This window comes from Puma concolor, chromosome C1 (assembly GCF_028749965.1).
Source record: "Puma concolor isolate L17-30 chromosome C1, mPumCon1.1.hap2, whole genome shotgun sequence".
Lineage (NCBI taxonomy): Eukaryota > Metazoa > Chordata > Mammalia > Carnivora > Felidae > Puma > Puma concolor.
The window spans coordinates 191,691,419-191,707,252 of record NC_141674.1 but is presented as its reverse complement, the minus strand read 5'-3'; the positions used below and the strand labels follow the sequence as shown (position 1 = coordinate 191,707,252).

Sequence of the window (15,834 nt, the reverse complement as noted above, 5' to 3'; positions counted from 1 at the left end):
GGGTGAGCTTAACTTGTTATGATCTTTGTTATTTTTAAATCAATCAGATCTGCTTTTTTGTTTTCTCAGCTTTAATTTCTACTATAGAAACTATAAATAGGTATAATCCACATGGAAAGGTCCTTCAGGCCCTCTACATGTAAGGGCAAAAAGGGATGTTGGGACCAGTAAATTTGAGAAGTGTCGCAATGTTTCTATGCCCTCTGTCTCTGCCATAGGACACACCCCAGCCCTCCACCTGTCCTATACTTATCTAAATTCTATTCATTTTTAACATTTGGCCATTCTAGTCCACTGCGAGGCTTTCCCTTCTGAATGCCCAGAGAACTCATTTGGTGCTTATTTGCTGATTTTTTTCATTTTCAGTACGCATACATGTTTCCCTGACTGGATTGTGAACCCCTGAAGGAAAGGGATTGGGTGGTATGGCACATGACAGGTATTTGAAAATACCCACCCCAGCCCCCCTTGGCAAACTCCAGGCTAACTTAATTATAGGCTGAATAATGAGTGCAGTTCACACAAGCCACTAGGCTTCTATCAATGTTTGATGAAGCCAGACCACAAAGGACAGGAGACAAGATGAAATTTAGGACAAATCTGAGTCTCAAAAAGGTCACCTGAAGAGGCAGATAAGAAGAACAAGAGCACAGATTTCAGAATATTTAAGTGGAAAGGGTAGTGGTAAGTGGGAGCTGACCATACGGCTTTGGTTTCTCAATAAAACAGCAAGTTATCTGTGAACAATTTTGGAGCAAACATGTGAGGAATAAAGACAGTAACACTATAGGGAAGACAATGGGGAATCAACAGAATTCCCCCCAATGTCTCTCAGTGGAAAAGCTAGAAAAATTGCTTGAAACTGACCAGCAATTGTTATAAATTGAACCATGTCCCCCAAAAGGATATGTTGAGGTCCTAACCCTTGGTACTGGTGAATGTGATCTTATTTAGCAACAGAGTCTCTACAGGTGTAATCAAATCAAATTAGGGTGGACCCTAATCAGATAGGATTGGTGTCCTTCTAAGAGAAGAGACAGTGAGACACAGGGGGAACAGCCATGGAAAGATGGAGGCACAGATTGGCGTTCCTCTGCCACAAGCTAAGGAGTATTTGGGGCTGCCAGAAGCTGGATCTCGGAGGCTTCAAAAGTACCATGAGGCTACCAACACATTAACTTTGGACCTCTACCCTTCAGAACTGTGAAAAAGTAAATGTCCGTTGCGTGAAGCCATCCAGGTTGCAGAACTCTGTCATGGCAGCCCCAGGAAACTAGTAAAGCAATAGGGTAACCAGAGTCACTGTCCCCACTCACGTTTCCCAGGAGTCCTTCTCACCCACAGACAAGAAGTGGACCAAAGAGGAAAAGACCTAAAATGCAAAGCTAGTTGTGCCATACCACACAACCCATCTTCTTCAGGGCTTCACAGTCCAGTCAGGGAGACATGTGTCCATACTGAAAATGAAAAAAAAATCAGCAAAAAGTTTTTCGTAGAAATTTCTGAACTGCAGGGTTAGTTTTTCGAAGGTTCTGGGAAAATGTGTCCCATCTAATAACTGCTGTCAAAACTCAAGCCCACTGAATCTCTAGAAACGTGCCTATAAATACAGAGACAAGGATTATTTTTCCATCTTGCACTTCAACTCTTTGCTACAAAAGGAAAGAAGCTAATATTTAAAGTTACCAATACTATTACTATGTCTCTACAAAGAAAACATGGGATGACAATTATAAATCTTGTGATTCCTTCTAGATTTTTATCCAGCCATGTGAATGCTGGGCCCAGATGACTCTCAGCTCACATGCTGGCCATTCACAAGTCTCAAGACCCAAATCTTATCTTTGAAAGGAAGTTAGCATTATAATCCACAGATTGTAACTTAAACCCTTTCCATGCATACTTGATATTAGGAATTTACCTTCAGCCTCAGTTTATTTCGATCCGAAAGCAACGGGATTTTAGAGCTGTAAGGATTTCTAGAGTCACATGACCTGATGACCCATCCAAGCTCCCTAAATATCAGGTAGTCCCTAAATATTTGGGCCCTAACCTATTAGTGGGTAGTAAAATCAAATCAGTACCTCCTAACAACTTTTAAAAAATAAAACAGCATAAAAAAAATAGAGGCATAAATTATAGTTAGGGTAAGTACCCCCAGAAGACTTATTTTTCAATTGTATATATGGGTTATAGATACTGGCTCGTGAAGGAAAACCTATTACTACTGTATTAGTTAATCCAAATCCTGGCAGGAAACAGATGGTTCACTCAATAAACTATTTGATATTTAATAAACTATAAAGGTTTGCACAAGGTTAAGGGAAAACATTAAGGGATAGTAACAGTGGTGAGCCCTTGCCATCATCCAGGACCCAAAGGACAGAGAAAGGAGTGGATGTCAATACCATGGAGAGAGGAGCACAAGGAGGGTGTCTCCGACAGGAGGCGCAACCTTCAGTGAAGGGGGATAGCTAACCCTCGGTGACCAGGCAGGAAGGGGGTTGCCCACCCTCCATTCTCCTGCTGGGGCCTCCCCAACAGCTGAAACTCAGAGTCAGAAAGTCTGCATCTGCTCAGCCTCCTAGGTCGCAAAGGAGGCTGCAGAAGGGTCAAGCAAGGGGGCGTCCAGAGGGGCGGTCAGAGGGCTTCTAGCCACTGTGAATCTCTATCACAGCTGTCTGAAAGCCACCAACGTTATAGATCCATCACCCCGGCCTGACCACTTTCATTTCCGGATGCCACATTTTTTTCCACATCTGCCCTCAAATCTCACTCTTGAGTCAAGGCTCTAATCTAATGCCAGGCAAATAATGCCAAAGACTGGCATCTTTATGAACATACGACTTATGATCTCAGCCAGGCGCTCAACATGCCCCAGCCACCTTTTCAACTGTCCTTAGTCTCCCACCTCTCCTCCCCTTATCTGTGGGGCTCCTGGGGGTACAGACCATCTCTTACTGGTCCCTGGATCCCCAGGCCTCAACGCCCAAAACACAGGGTATTCATCGAAATGCAGAATCCATACTGCCCCCTCTCCCCATTTCCACCCACACTTCCTTTACTATTCCGAGTCAACTCCCAAGTCCAATCCTCCGCCCCCCAAAATCTCAAAGCCCATTTCCTCTTATGCTTCAACAGGCCTATCCTCCACTCCCAGGCAGGGACCTGGATCAATTGGTCCACCTCTAGTCTCAGCCCCATCTTCATCTTCCAGGGCAACCAACACAAAAAGGCAAATCAGACAATATCACCACCCTGACTAGAATGCTTCCTTGACAACTCAAGCTCTTTAGCTCATCATAACAAAAGCCTCCTGGCTTTGACCCTGCCTTCTTCTCACGGCCTCATTCCCTACCCCTCCCTCCCACAGTCACCTTAGAAAACATTCCATGCTATCCTTCCCCCCACCCTCACCTACCCCCACCAGAAAAAAAAACACTTTACCCTCAGTCACAGGCTAGCCATTTCTCTCTCCCTCCCTCCCTCCCCAACAGCCCTCCAGACTCATACCTCCCTCTCCTTCCCCCACACCTCCCTTCTCCCTTTCTCCTCCCTCCAGTGCTTCTCACCACCCTTACTGCCCTGGCCAATGTCCATTCATGGACATTCGTGTCCATTCGTGGACATCTCCCCAGGTGGAGCCTGCACCACTGCCCATCTCTCCCTGCTCCAAGCAAAGCCAAGCTCAGTGGCTCCCTTCATCCACCACTCGCAGGCCCTCTACCACACTGTGTCTGGTTTATTTACATTGTTCTCTCTGCCCTCGAATTCTACAAGCCTGACAGAGGCAGGGACTATGCCTTTATTCCATAATCCCAGCACAAAACACAATGCTTGACCCAAAGTCGTTGTCTAAATCCTCTCTCAAGTGACTGAAGTGACACTTACGTTCAGATAACCATAGCAAAGTGTCCACTACTTGGAAACCTAAGGCCTCACCGAATACACAACATATGTTTTATGTGAAGATGGGGTTAAGGGACTGTAGTTATAAGTCAGAAACCCCACTGTCTCTGCATCCCTTCCCCAAAACAGGCCACCTCTCTATGAAGAGGAAGGAGTATCAATTATATCTATATATCCCCTGTCACCGTCTCTAGGCTTCATGTCTCTGTAAAAACAAATAGTGGCAAAACTTACCCTAAATCTCATGGGGATGAAAGGGACAGCACAGGGAATATGATCAATGGCACTGTAACAGCAGTGTGGGGTGACAGACGGTCGCTACTCTTGGCGAGTCTGGCATAACATATAGACTTGTTGAATCACTAGGTTGTACACCTGAAACTAACGTAACATTGCGTGTCAACTATACTTTGATTTAAAAATAAATTAAAAAGTAAAAAAAAAAAAAAAAACTAATCCTAAATCTCCCTAAAAGGCATCAGAAGTCTATTAGCAGAGCTCCCATAAAACCTTAATTTCTGCCTCAAATGAAGCGATAAAATGGGTCTGATCCTTTTCCCGGTCCATGTCGTTCTCGGGTCTAGCTGACAGTGGCTTAGGCAAGAGCTGGGACATCTCCTCTGTTATCTGCTTCCATCACCAAGCACCCACCACCCCCCCCACCCCCAGCAATTTCTCCAGGGCCCAGGACCACCCGGCAAGTTTAATACCCTCACTTGAGGCAGAAAACAGGGGGAGTATAGAGGGTATTTATCTGGATGTATGTCCGGCACTCCATCTGATAGGGACTAAATTGAGAGCGAACCCTTCATAATCAGACTGTCTTTTGGTATCTTGAAATTCCATCTCATGGCAATCCAAAAGGTGAAAGTCTGGCAATCAAAAGAATGGTTGAGCCCAGGGGCAGGAAGCAAACCTAATTTGGCAGCCCCTCAGACACAGAAAACCATGCCTTTCGAACTGAACAAATCCATCCCAAGTAAGATAATCCAGATTCATTTTTAAAACCAACAGGAAATTAATGAGTAAGACAATGAAAATCAAACATTGTTCAAAGAAACAGCATGGCACAAATCCTCAGGAAGCAAAAGGACGATATTCTTTCCTTGAAAATCCAGAACTACAGAGTACTCAGTCTCAAAAATCTGAGAAGTGAGTCAACCTGTCAGAATTCGAAGCTGCTATTTAAGACAATCAGCATGGCAGATATAATGGACCACTAAATGACTGTCTACAGCAAATGTGGATTTGATGAGGTAGTTGAAGACAATCAAGAGAAAAGTTGCATTTAGACTTGAAAAAAAAATACCACATATAATGATTCCAAACTCATAAAACTTTGCGTTGAATACAAGGTCATTCTCATTTTTATGCAAGAAAGCAATGTGAAATTTAATATAATTTCACAAGCATCTATGGTATACATACTACATGTCAGCTATACGCTAAAAACAGGGATGGGAAAATAAGAAAAAGAAACATTCCTTGTTTTTGAATAGTTCACAGCACAGAGGGGAGACAAGATGATTGCAGTAGATGGCAGAGCCTGGCTAGTTGCTCACCGGTATCCCAGGTGGCCCACCTTCCTAACCCACTGCATCCAGATGGGGCTCACGGCCAGTTTTACCAGTGAAATGCTAGCAAGAAGTGTTATCTGCCACAGGAAGGTCAGGCCACAAATCTCCTGTGGCATCTGCCGTGCTCTCTTCATTCATCAGTCAGCAGAGCGCAGATCTATGGAAAAGCCTGAGGCCAAAGCACACACTGGGGAGGGGGCTGTGTGTACCGGAGAGAGAACCCTTTGCGGTGATAAGCCACTGTCACTTGGGCTTTGCCTGTTAAGTTAGTAGATTCTGACTACCGAAGAGTAAAATGTAAGATGTAGTTTCCAAAATAAAAGCACAAGAATGGGGAGCTCTGAGAACACAAGAATGAAACCCCTAAGTGACAGTAAGCAGGGGCAGGGAGGGACGAGATTCCTAAGGAAGAGGAAATTGGAGACTCATCCTGAAGGATGGGCAGGATTTACCTGGGGTGGGGAAAGTGTGAAAGAACACTAAACCGCATGTAGGAATCGGAAGGGCATAAAGACACTGGACAGGGGCAAAGTTTTGCCTTTTCACCTAAAAGCGATGGGGAACTCTTTAAATATTCCCAGGAGTACTTCATATAGTATCAGATTTGTGGCTATAAGGTCCTCAGTGGAAAATGGTCTGGGAGAGTCCAGAGCCAGCGGAGGCAGAGGCCAGTTAACAGCCTGGGGCAGCCTCCCATAGCAGAAATAGGCAATGGCATGGCTTCAGGGTAGAAGCAGATGCAGGAGATTTACTTGGAACCAAAGAAACTTTTGGACCAACTACACATATGGTAGAATATAAAGAAAGAAAGATCACCAAGGAACGGAGGATTCTCAGGTTTCTGGATCAGACATTGGGTGAATGATGGCAGCAGAAGTGGAGACCAGCAGATTTACAGAGAATAGACTGGGCTTCAACCGTGTGCAGAACCCCAAGGTGGTAAAGTCCAGAGGCAAGTGGATATCAGGGTCTATGGAAGTTCAGGGGTAGAAGTGTGTATTTAGAGGCAGTTGAAGCCACAGAATAGAGGAGATCCCATTGAGAGCAAACCCAGAGCCTGATGCACCAGCACACATGGAAACAGCGTAGGGAGCACCTGCAAGACTGAGAAGAGAGACATATGTTTAAAAATCCTGGAAAGTTCATGGGAATATGGAGTTTCAAAAGATCATCAAAAGTAAGGACTGAAAAATAATCAAGCTCCCACATCTTGATAACCTTGTTGAAAGTTTATCTGGGGAAGGTATGAGAACCAGGGTAACCAATTGGGCAATGAGGCCTTAACAGAAATACCTATTTTTTAATCTAATTTTCCAAAATCCTCTCCATTTTTTAAATCCATGCAAACACTTTCATACATGGAAAGTGAGTAAAACACGAATATATCTGTAATAAAAAACCAATAATAACATTAAGAAACCATGAAAATCCCTTAGGGTGTCACCTAAGCGCATTCACAATCTGGTCCAAGTTACTCAGTGCACCATCACTCCTTCCTGGGCGGTGCCTGACTTTTCACAACTCCCTCAACCAGCTGATGCCTTCTCACTTTGTTCCCTCCACCTGGAACGCCTTCCCTCACTTTTCCACCTCGCAAATTCCTCATCGTCATTCAAAACAGCTTCAATGTCTTCTGTTCCAAACAGCATCCCTTGCCCACACTGTACCCCAGGACACATACTACTGGGATAAAACTGGCTTGTTCACATGTGGGCCTCATCCCCCAGGAGGCTGCAAAACTCATCAAAAACAGAGACAGCAACTGATTAATCTTCACATTTGTCCCACCAAGGATGTGACCTGTTATGTTGGCAGTCCCTCCCAAACAACCATACCTATGGTTATTCAGCTCTGTGTACGATCCTCTCCCTTCACTCTGGGCCCTACTGTGTTACTTGCTTTAACTAATAGAACATGGCAGAAAACATCATGCCACTTGGAGGTCTAAATCTTAAGAATACCTGGCAGCTTCCACTCTGGAATTCTTTGGAGCCGTGAGCTGCCTTTTGAGAAGTCAGGTTACTCTGCCCAGGAGACCATAGGAAGAGGCCACGTGAAGAAGATCACATGCTAAGACTGCATGGAAGAGAACCCAGGGACCCAGGCGACAGCAAGAACCAAGGCTCCAGACATATTCTATTCAAGCCATCCTAGCTGAGGCACCAGACATGCGAATGAAGAGCCCAATCTTGAACATCCCAGACCCAGAAAACAGCACACTGAGCCTTCTTCACGTATTTGGAGTTATTCTAAGCTACTGGATTATGAAGTAGTTTGTAATGGAGCAAGAGAGAACTGTGACCAACAGTAGTGGATACATGTGTGTTCAAGAAGAGTTTACGATCAGTCCACTAAGCACCAGTCACTCTCATAGGAGCTAGGGGTTGAACAATGAACAAAACTGAACAAGTATCTCTAACTTTATTTAACTAACATTCTAGGGGAAAGAAGGACAATAAATGCAGTTAAAAGAAGAAGTATGATAGGGAGGGGTGATTTCTGGGGAGAAAAAGCGGGAAAGAGCAATACAGAGATGGTTGGAGGGGTCACAATTATAAACAGTATGGTCAGGAAGGTTTGACAAAGACAGGAACAATCTTAGGCTGGAAAAGATGAGGAAACTAGACAGGTGGGTAACTGCAGAAGACCACTTCAGGCATAGAAAACAGCACGTGACGTATGAACCTGCTGGCATTGTTGGAGTAACAGCCACAAGATCAGGAGGCTGGGGGAGAATGGGGGAGAATGGGAGAGGGATGGAAGAAGAGGTCTGAAAGGTCAGAGATGGTGTGCAGGGATCCCCAAGATCACCCAGGTTCCATGATTCACCAGGAGGACTCATAGGACTCAGCATATAGTCATTCTCATAGCTGTGATGTATTACTAGGCACAAGCTTCCAATGATCCACTTCCAGTAGACTGCCCCCCACCCAGCAACAAGTTTTGACATCATGTGTGAAATGTCCATCTACCAGAGAGGATCATTCGAGACTCAGCATCCATGGTTTTCACTGGGGGCTGGTCACATAGGGACCCTCTGCCTAGCATGTGCAAAAATTCCAGACCTTAGAAAAAGCAGGTGTTCAGTATAAACCATATTGTTTGCATAAAGAATAGCCATTTGCATAAGCCATTATTTTCAGAGAATGGTGGTAACCCTCCACAAATCTAAGTTCCCAGATGCCAGTCAAGAGTCAGCCTTGTAAGCAGGTGTAAAGATAGGAGTCACAGGCCTGCTTTGCTAACTTTTTTGCACAGATACCCAGATCATGTAGCATCTTACAGGCCATCGGAAAGAGACCAGAGCCAACAGAGGATCTCGGGTAGAAGAAGGACATGACCTAACTAGAATTTTAAATGTCACTCTAGCTTTTGTGTTGAGAAAAGACCTTTCGTGGGGGGCATGAGGCAGAAACAGGGAAACTAAAATTCACTGGAAAAACAAAAACAAAAATACCATGAACCCCAGCACACTAACAGAAAAGCTGGAAAGAAGCAGTGAGATTCTGAATGTATTGGGAGAGTGGAATCTCTCTGAGTTGCAGATTGATTGCAGGTTAATCACACAAGGAAGAGAGCAGTCACAAACTGTGACAAGGATTTCTGGCCTGAACAACCAGCAGGGTGGCACTGCCATTTAATGTGATGGGAAGACTGTGGGGGGAGTAGATCTGGAGTATGGGATCAGGAGTTCAGTTTGGGGCTTGCTAAGTATAAGATGCCTACCGGACATCCAAGCAAAGGTGGCAAGGAAGCTGCTACTTTGAGTTTGGAGCTCAGAGGAGAGATCTGGGCTGGAGCTAGAGAGATGATATTTGGGTCCATAATGCTGGAGGAGCTCATCCAAAAGCATCTAAATCTCACCGAAAATGCTCAAGCAGACTTCAACTTGCTTTAAAATTAAGCTGGGTTTTGCTCATGTCTAGGTAAAGGATTCAAGGTTTTAAAGGCTGTCTTCCACCTTTGAATACCAAAAGGTAAATGCAGACCCCTTTCTGATGCCAGAGTTCCCAACAGGATAGCCACATCCGTAAGAATGTCAGCGTAAGGACTGCCTGGGACCTGAGCTGTAGACCAGCTGTTTCCAAAAGCAGCTGAGAGAAATCAGCAGAGGAGCCTTAGACTTGAACTGTCCATTTGGGTAAATTGCTTATGACTTTTTGTGATTTTTTTGAAGTTTATTTATTTAGAGAGAGAGCAAACACAGCATAGGAGGGGGGCAGAGAGAGAGAGAGAGAGAGAGAGAGAGAGGGAGGGAGGGAGGGAGGGAGAGAGGGCCTGATGTGCAGAGCCTGACACAAGGCTTGATCTCAGGAACCCTAAGATCATGACCTGAGCTGAAATCAAGAGTCAGATGCTTAACAGACTGAGCCACCCGGGCACCCCCATTTGTGACCACTTAAATTTAAATTGAAAATTCAGTTCTTCAGTTGCACTACCACATTTCAAGTATTGAAAAACCGTAAGTGGCTAGAGGGTGCCCTGTTTGAAAACACAGATATAGAACATTTCCATCATCACAGAAAGTTTCTATGGACTTTACCACTTTAGACTTTCCAAGAGAAAATCCAAAGCTCTGCATATTAATAGACCCCCTCAGATGATTTTAATAACCAATTTCTTCAGAAAACATAGTCTCATAAAAATCTGACATTACCATTTGCCCAACCTCCACACAGAGGATCTATGCCACAGAATGCCCTGGGAATGGGATAAATACTTGGTTAACTAAGCCATTTGAGCACAGCGCTCCAAACTACAAATCAGGGCTGTGGCTCCCAACATGAAGCGATTACTGCAGCCCAAATCCCGGTCAGCAAACCCTATATGTAGGTCATGGTGGGAGTATGGGTGGGGGAGGGGCGTGGGGATGGGAGCAAGAGAGGTGTGGGGGAGGAGGAGAGGGAGAGGTGTAGCCAGGACAGAGAGAGGTACACGAGGGAAGAGAAAGAGGTGTAATGGAAAAGAGAAGGTCCGGGGGCCACAAACTCAAATACCTACAGCAGGCCAAAGGGCAACAATGGCTTACATGGGCCATAAAAAAGAAAATAACAACAGAGTAAAAAGGTAAGCCTGAGGTAGTAACATACTTTTGGGGAGGCCATAATGGAGCAGAGAGCAGAAGGATTCCTGCTTAAAGAGAAGAGGGATGTCTCGTTTCCAACTGATGGTTGCTATGTGGGAAAGTAAAGCCCAATGCAGTCAGAGCTTCCGATTTGTTTTTCCGCCCAGAGAAGACAGAAATCTGGATCTTTGCATGAAGTCTCAAAATATTTAAACATGGCAACTCAGTCAAAATGTGAAACTGAGCAGAATTGAAAAACCAGGTCTGTGGGTCCCAGCGGGCCCCACCAGCCCTGTGTCTGTGAACTCAGAGGCTGCTCTATGCAGGTCAAGTGAAGAACCAAAAGCAAGTTAGCAGCATGCACCCTGCTGGTGGTGAGTCAGTCCTATCCACATGCTGGGGACAAACAGCTGGGGACAAACATCGAGTCCACATAGTAGGAGAAGAGAGGAAATGAATGAATAGGAAATGAAGCACTCCAGTACATCAGTGCCCAAAAAATTGAAAAGCATTTTAGGAATCCACTCTGGTCCTAGTTTATGTATACAGGAACCTTAAAATCTGGAAACAAGACATCAAAAACTGAAAAAAGTTCAAGAATTCAGGATTTCCAGCCTATTCCTCCAGTTAGGCCCATATACCAGATTCTTGTCACTGTACAAGTTTTTAGATGCTGACCCCACAATTTATCAGAAAACAGAATTATTACTCTTATCTTGCTCAGATTTGGGAAGCTGGTCTCAAGGGTAAAAGAAATAATTCAAAATATCTGAACACAGAAGAGACTCCTTCTGGCAAATGTATCAAATGTTTCTTTACTGAAAAAAAAAAAAAAGGTATTCTCCTACAGTCAAATCCACAAATCAGCTTAAAATTCCAGCATACCCACTATCCCATGACTTCAATGTTCACATTATCTCATTCATTTCGACTCATAAACACACTATACATTCTCATTACTAAACAAGTCTTTCCCTTATTCACTTCAACCTCATTTAGTTTGCATGTGGGTGTATGAAATTTATATATATATATATATATATATATATATATATATATATATAAATGGTCAATTAAATAAATTATTTGAACCCTGCCATGAGACTTCATTCATGGCAGGAGAGACGATTGCTAATGATAGGTTGATCTGGAGAGGTCTAAAACACAGGATCTGCTATCAAAAGAGTTTAAAAGCAAATGAGTTCAGCCTTACCAGATGATTTCAGTAGATTAGTAGTTCTCAGCCCAAGCTGGGCATTAAAATCATCTTTTTAAAACACCTATGCCCAGGCTCCACTCTAAACCTACTGAAGTAGAATCTTGGAGAAAGGGACTTGGGCATTTGTATTATTTAAAATGTTGAATGATAAATTAGAGGTAACTAATGATCAGCCAGGGTTGAGAGCCCCTGCAGGATACGGCTCAATTACCCATTCACCTGTGACACGTAATTTCGATGATAAATTTAACTAGTTACTCAATGATCTCCACCTTGAACTACATGAGAAGACAATCTCCTCTCCACTAACTACTTAAGTAAATTGGATTTAGAGCCTGGGACACTGATAAACTACGAGGATCCAAAGACAAGCAACCCCATAATTCTTGCCCCTTAGTCAATTCACCTTCCCCGTCAAGTTCATCAAATGGCAGGGAGGGGAGAAGGGGGCAATAGGAAACTCAAAGTCCCAGATTTCAAAACATAATTCAAGCCTTCCCAAAAGTCCCCTCACAGTCCTCAACATCTTACCCAATTCTGGCTTTATCTGATGCTGATTCAGCTGGTTCCCCACATTCCACAAATACCAGTCTTCTTTGTTCTCAGCAGAAGTTTGGTACTTCTCACATGTTGTCCACAAAATCCAGAATGGCCTCATGGCTTCACTTACCCTCCAAACTGTAGATACCTCACCTCTACCCTCAATCTTGAAATCTGCCTTTCTCCCATCTAAATTATTCAAGGCCCTGAAAGAAATGGGCTTAATTTATATTCATGTTCCCACCAATTTTTTCTTTCTAGCACTCTCCACCTGAATATCTAAGAGATTTTGCCCATTTTTCCATCTGTAATCAGACTAAGGAATGTTTTTCATACTTGACTTGCAAATCCTGCAATATTAGGCTCAGAAATTAGACTTCTTCCCAATACATGTAGACCTGTACTGCATAAGATACAATCAAGAGGAACTTGTGCATGTCACAACTCTCTGCAAGAAATAAAATTCCCCTCTTTAGGTTGATAGGTGATCATAGCAGTTTATAGATGGAATGGTCTTTTAGAAAAAAAAACTGTAAAAAATAAATAAGATGGGTACATTCCAATGCACAATAACCTACTGGGCAGTGCAGTTAGTGACTATGAGTAAGGACCTACAGACTCAGTTCCTGGGTTCAATTCGACCATGCATCTGTCATATCTCTGTGTCTCTTTTTTCCCTGCTGTAAAAAGAAAATATTAGGACCTGTCTCATGAAGTCATTTAACATATGTAAAGTTCTTACAACAGTGCCTGCATAGCAGCAGTAAGTCTAATTCATGTTAGTTATTATGTTTTTATTGCTGAGTGCAAGGCTAAACATCTTGCTGTCCAGGAGAGCAAGCCTTTTAAATTTCTTTCACTGATTTAAACAAAGTGAATTTGTGACAAGTTGTTTTTCAAATTGAATTTTGACATTTCTGGTCTTTTCCCATTATTTTCTAAATTCAGTGAATGAAAGCATGGAATTTGTTAGATTATTTCTTGACATTTTAGTTCCATTAGGAATCCCATTTAATATTAGTTAAGCCTTGTTATGAATACAATGCTATTTAAAATGAAACTATGGGAGAGAGATATTTAGGGAGAGAGAAAATATCACTTGCCACTTACTAAATTGAGATTTTAAAAGCCAAAGAAGGGAGGGAGAATTTATAAACTGTGGGTGACCTTTAAATGTCCTATGTGCTAATATATAAGTGTAAACACAGAAAAATGTAATAACTGGTAATAGTAAATTAATCAATACAATTACATTATAGGTTCTGATATCATAAATTATGCTTTCAGTACAGAATATCAATAGCTTTTTAACACCTTTTAAGATCAAATTATAAGTGCACCAAATTTCATCTAGTTTATCTAGATGAATTAGGTAAATTTCAAATAATTTACCCTGCATGTCATTTATAAATATGTAGCTTACTTCTTCTATTACTTGCTTGGACAGCTCCACATACTAAACTTCCAAATATACAAGATGTTAGAGCATAAATTATTTTAAATACTGAGTTAAAAATAAAAATAAGTTTATCACCTCATTAAGATAATCTTTCAATGACATTTACTTGAATAATGTGTCTAGAATAATGTCGTTACTATTAACCTTAGCTTACTTTCAGAAGTTAGTGTAGTTACTATTAACCTTAGCTCACTTTCAGAGGCTTCCTTTCAGAAGTTCAGGAGGAGGATTGGTTACTTGAGCAAAAATCAGTTTTTAACTGAATTACACAACACAGAACAGCATACACTTTGAAACAATGGGGGGAAATGGGGTAGATACTCATATACTTCTATAGGCCATTTATATAGTTCTCACGCCATGAAAACAAATATTGAGAGCCACTGACACCTAAAGCAAGAGTTCATGACTTGTCCTATTTGAGGAGAATTTAGAGCCTGATGTTCCAGCTGAAGATTCAAAGAATTAAAAGGTGCTCTTTGAAGCCTTCATTAAAAGATTTCATTGAAGAAGAGACAGAGTCCCAGTATGTTACCCAAACAGCTAATATGAATTCTAGCATCCAATTCTGAACACGTATTGCACACTTAAAAGTATTAATCACTTAACTTTTACGTATATCTGATTTCGGGGACAGATCTGGGAACTATCTTTATGACTATATCAACAGTCACCCAGGATCTGACACAGCGCACACACTAGTAAACACTCCTAGAATATGTGGCATTAAACTAAAGACACTCAAAAGGTGGACGGCTTAGTGTAAGCAAACAGCATCCTTCTACGTAAGTTCCTGCCCCAGTCACTGATGGAGAACAGCTCACAAAATTAAATTCCAAGGGCTCCATCAGTTGTAACTTCCGAGTATCTGTTGCTAGCACCAATCAACTTTCTAACTCCAAGGAGCAAAAGTGGGGCGGGCCTTAGCCGGGGTCAAAATTCACACCTGACTGAGCAGCACCTTCCAGCACTCCCTTGAGAAGCGTTTTCTCAAACACCTAAAGCTGTGCTTCTCAAACTTTAACAGTCATTCCAATCACCTGGGAGCTTGTTTAAAAGCAGATTCAGAGGCAGTGGGCCTGGAGGAGGGCATCAGACTGTGCATTTGTAGCGAGCCCCCAAGGGACTCCCATGCAGCGTTGCCTCCCAGCACCCTTTGAGAAGCAAGGCCCACAAACGCCCAAAGACATCCAGGTCACTTATACTAGCAACGAAAGTTGGCGGGCACAGGTAGCTTCCAATAAAGTCTGCGTGCTGTGTCCTCTGCGCGTCGCCACCGGGTCCTGGGGCACCTGGCAGGTGCCTTGGCCTTGGTGTGCTCACGGATAGCCCGCCCCACAGCCGCGCCCCCACTCCGCGCCCCAGCGCTCACCTTCTCCCTGGTCTTCAGGTACCGCTGCAGCGCCTGCTGCGTGAGCTCCCGGACGCGCAGCTGGCCCTCCTTGCAGGGAACCACGATGCCGGTTCTGCCGAAGCACACGGTCACTTTCATCCTGGCCCCCGGCGCCCACGCCGGGCCCGGCCGAACAGGTGTCCGGCCCCACGGGCGCAGCCCACACTCTGGGGGTTCGCCCGGCGCAGGGGGGTCCGGAGACCCGGAGCACCTCTCCCCCGCGCCCCCTCAGGGCCCGGGGTTCGCGGCAGCGCCCCTCCTCCCGGCGCAGGCGGCCCCGGGGCGGGCGGCAATCCGGGAAGGGGGCGGCTGCGGGAAGGGCTACCTCCCAGGTAGCTGGTGCCCGGGGACGCGGCTGCACTGTGGCCGGGCTCCTCCTCCTCCTGCTCCGTCTCCTGCTCGGGCCCGGACAAGGCGGCTGCTCCGAGCCCGCCAAAGCGAAACTGCCGGGCCAGCTCTGGCCCTGGCCCTGCCCCCTGGCCCCGGCCCTGGCGGCGGCGGCGGCTGCGGGGCCGACTCCAGGCCCCGGGCTGGAGTGGGCGGCGGCGGCGCGCGGGGCCGGAGTTGGGAGGAAACTTTTGCGCCGGATCCCAACTCCTCGGCGGCGCGCGGCGCTCTGGGCTCCCGCGGCCCCGGGGCCGGCCTGGGCCCGGCTCTTAAAGGGGCCGCGGC

The 15,834-nt window shown here is 44.6% G+C and overlaps 1 protein-coding gene across 4 annotated transcripts in view; it reads right to left on the bottom strand.

The window, feature by feature from the left end:
• PARD3B (par-3 family cell polarity regulator beta) overlaps nt 1-15,395 on the bottom strand; it is a 1,009,985-nt gene extending 994,590 nt beyond the window's left edge. For all 4 annotated transcript variants that reach the window (XM_086719408.1, XM_025934777.2, XM_086719410.1 and 1 more), the window contains exon 1: nt 15,142-15,395. In XM_086719408.1, the coding sequence (XP_086575534.1) occupies nt 15,142-15,261 (120 nt within the window). In that variant the 5' untranslated portion in view covers nt 15,262-15,395. The remainder of the gene's footprint in view (nt 1-15,141) is intronic.
• Nucleotides 15,396-15,834: the final 439 nt, after the last annotated feature.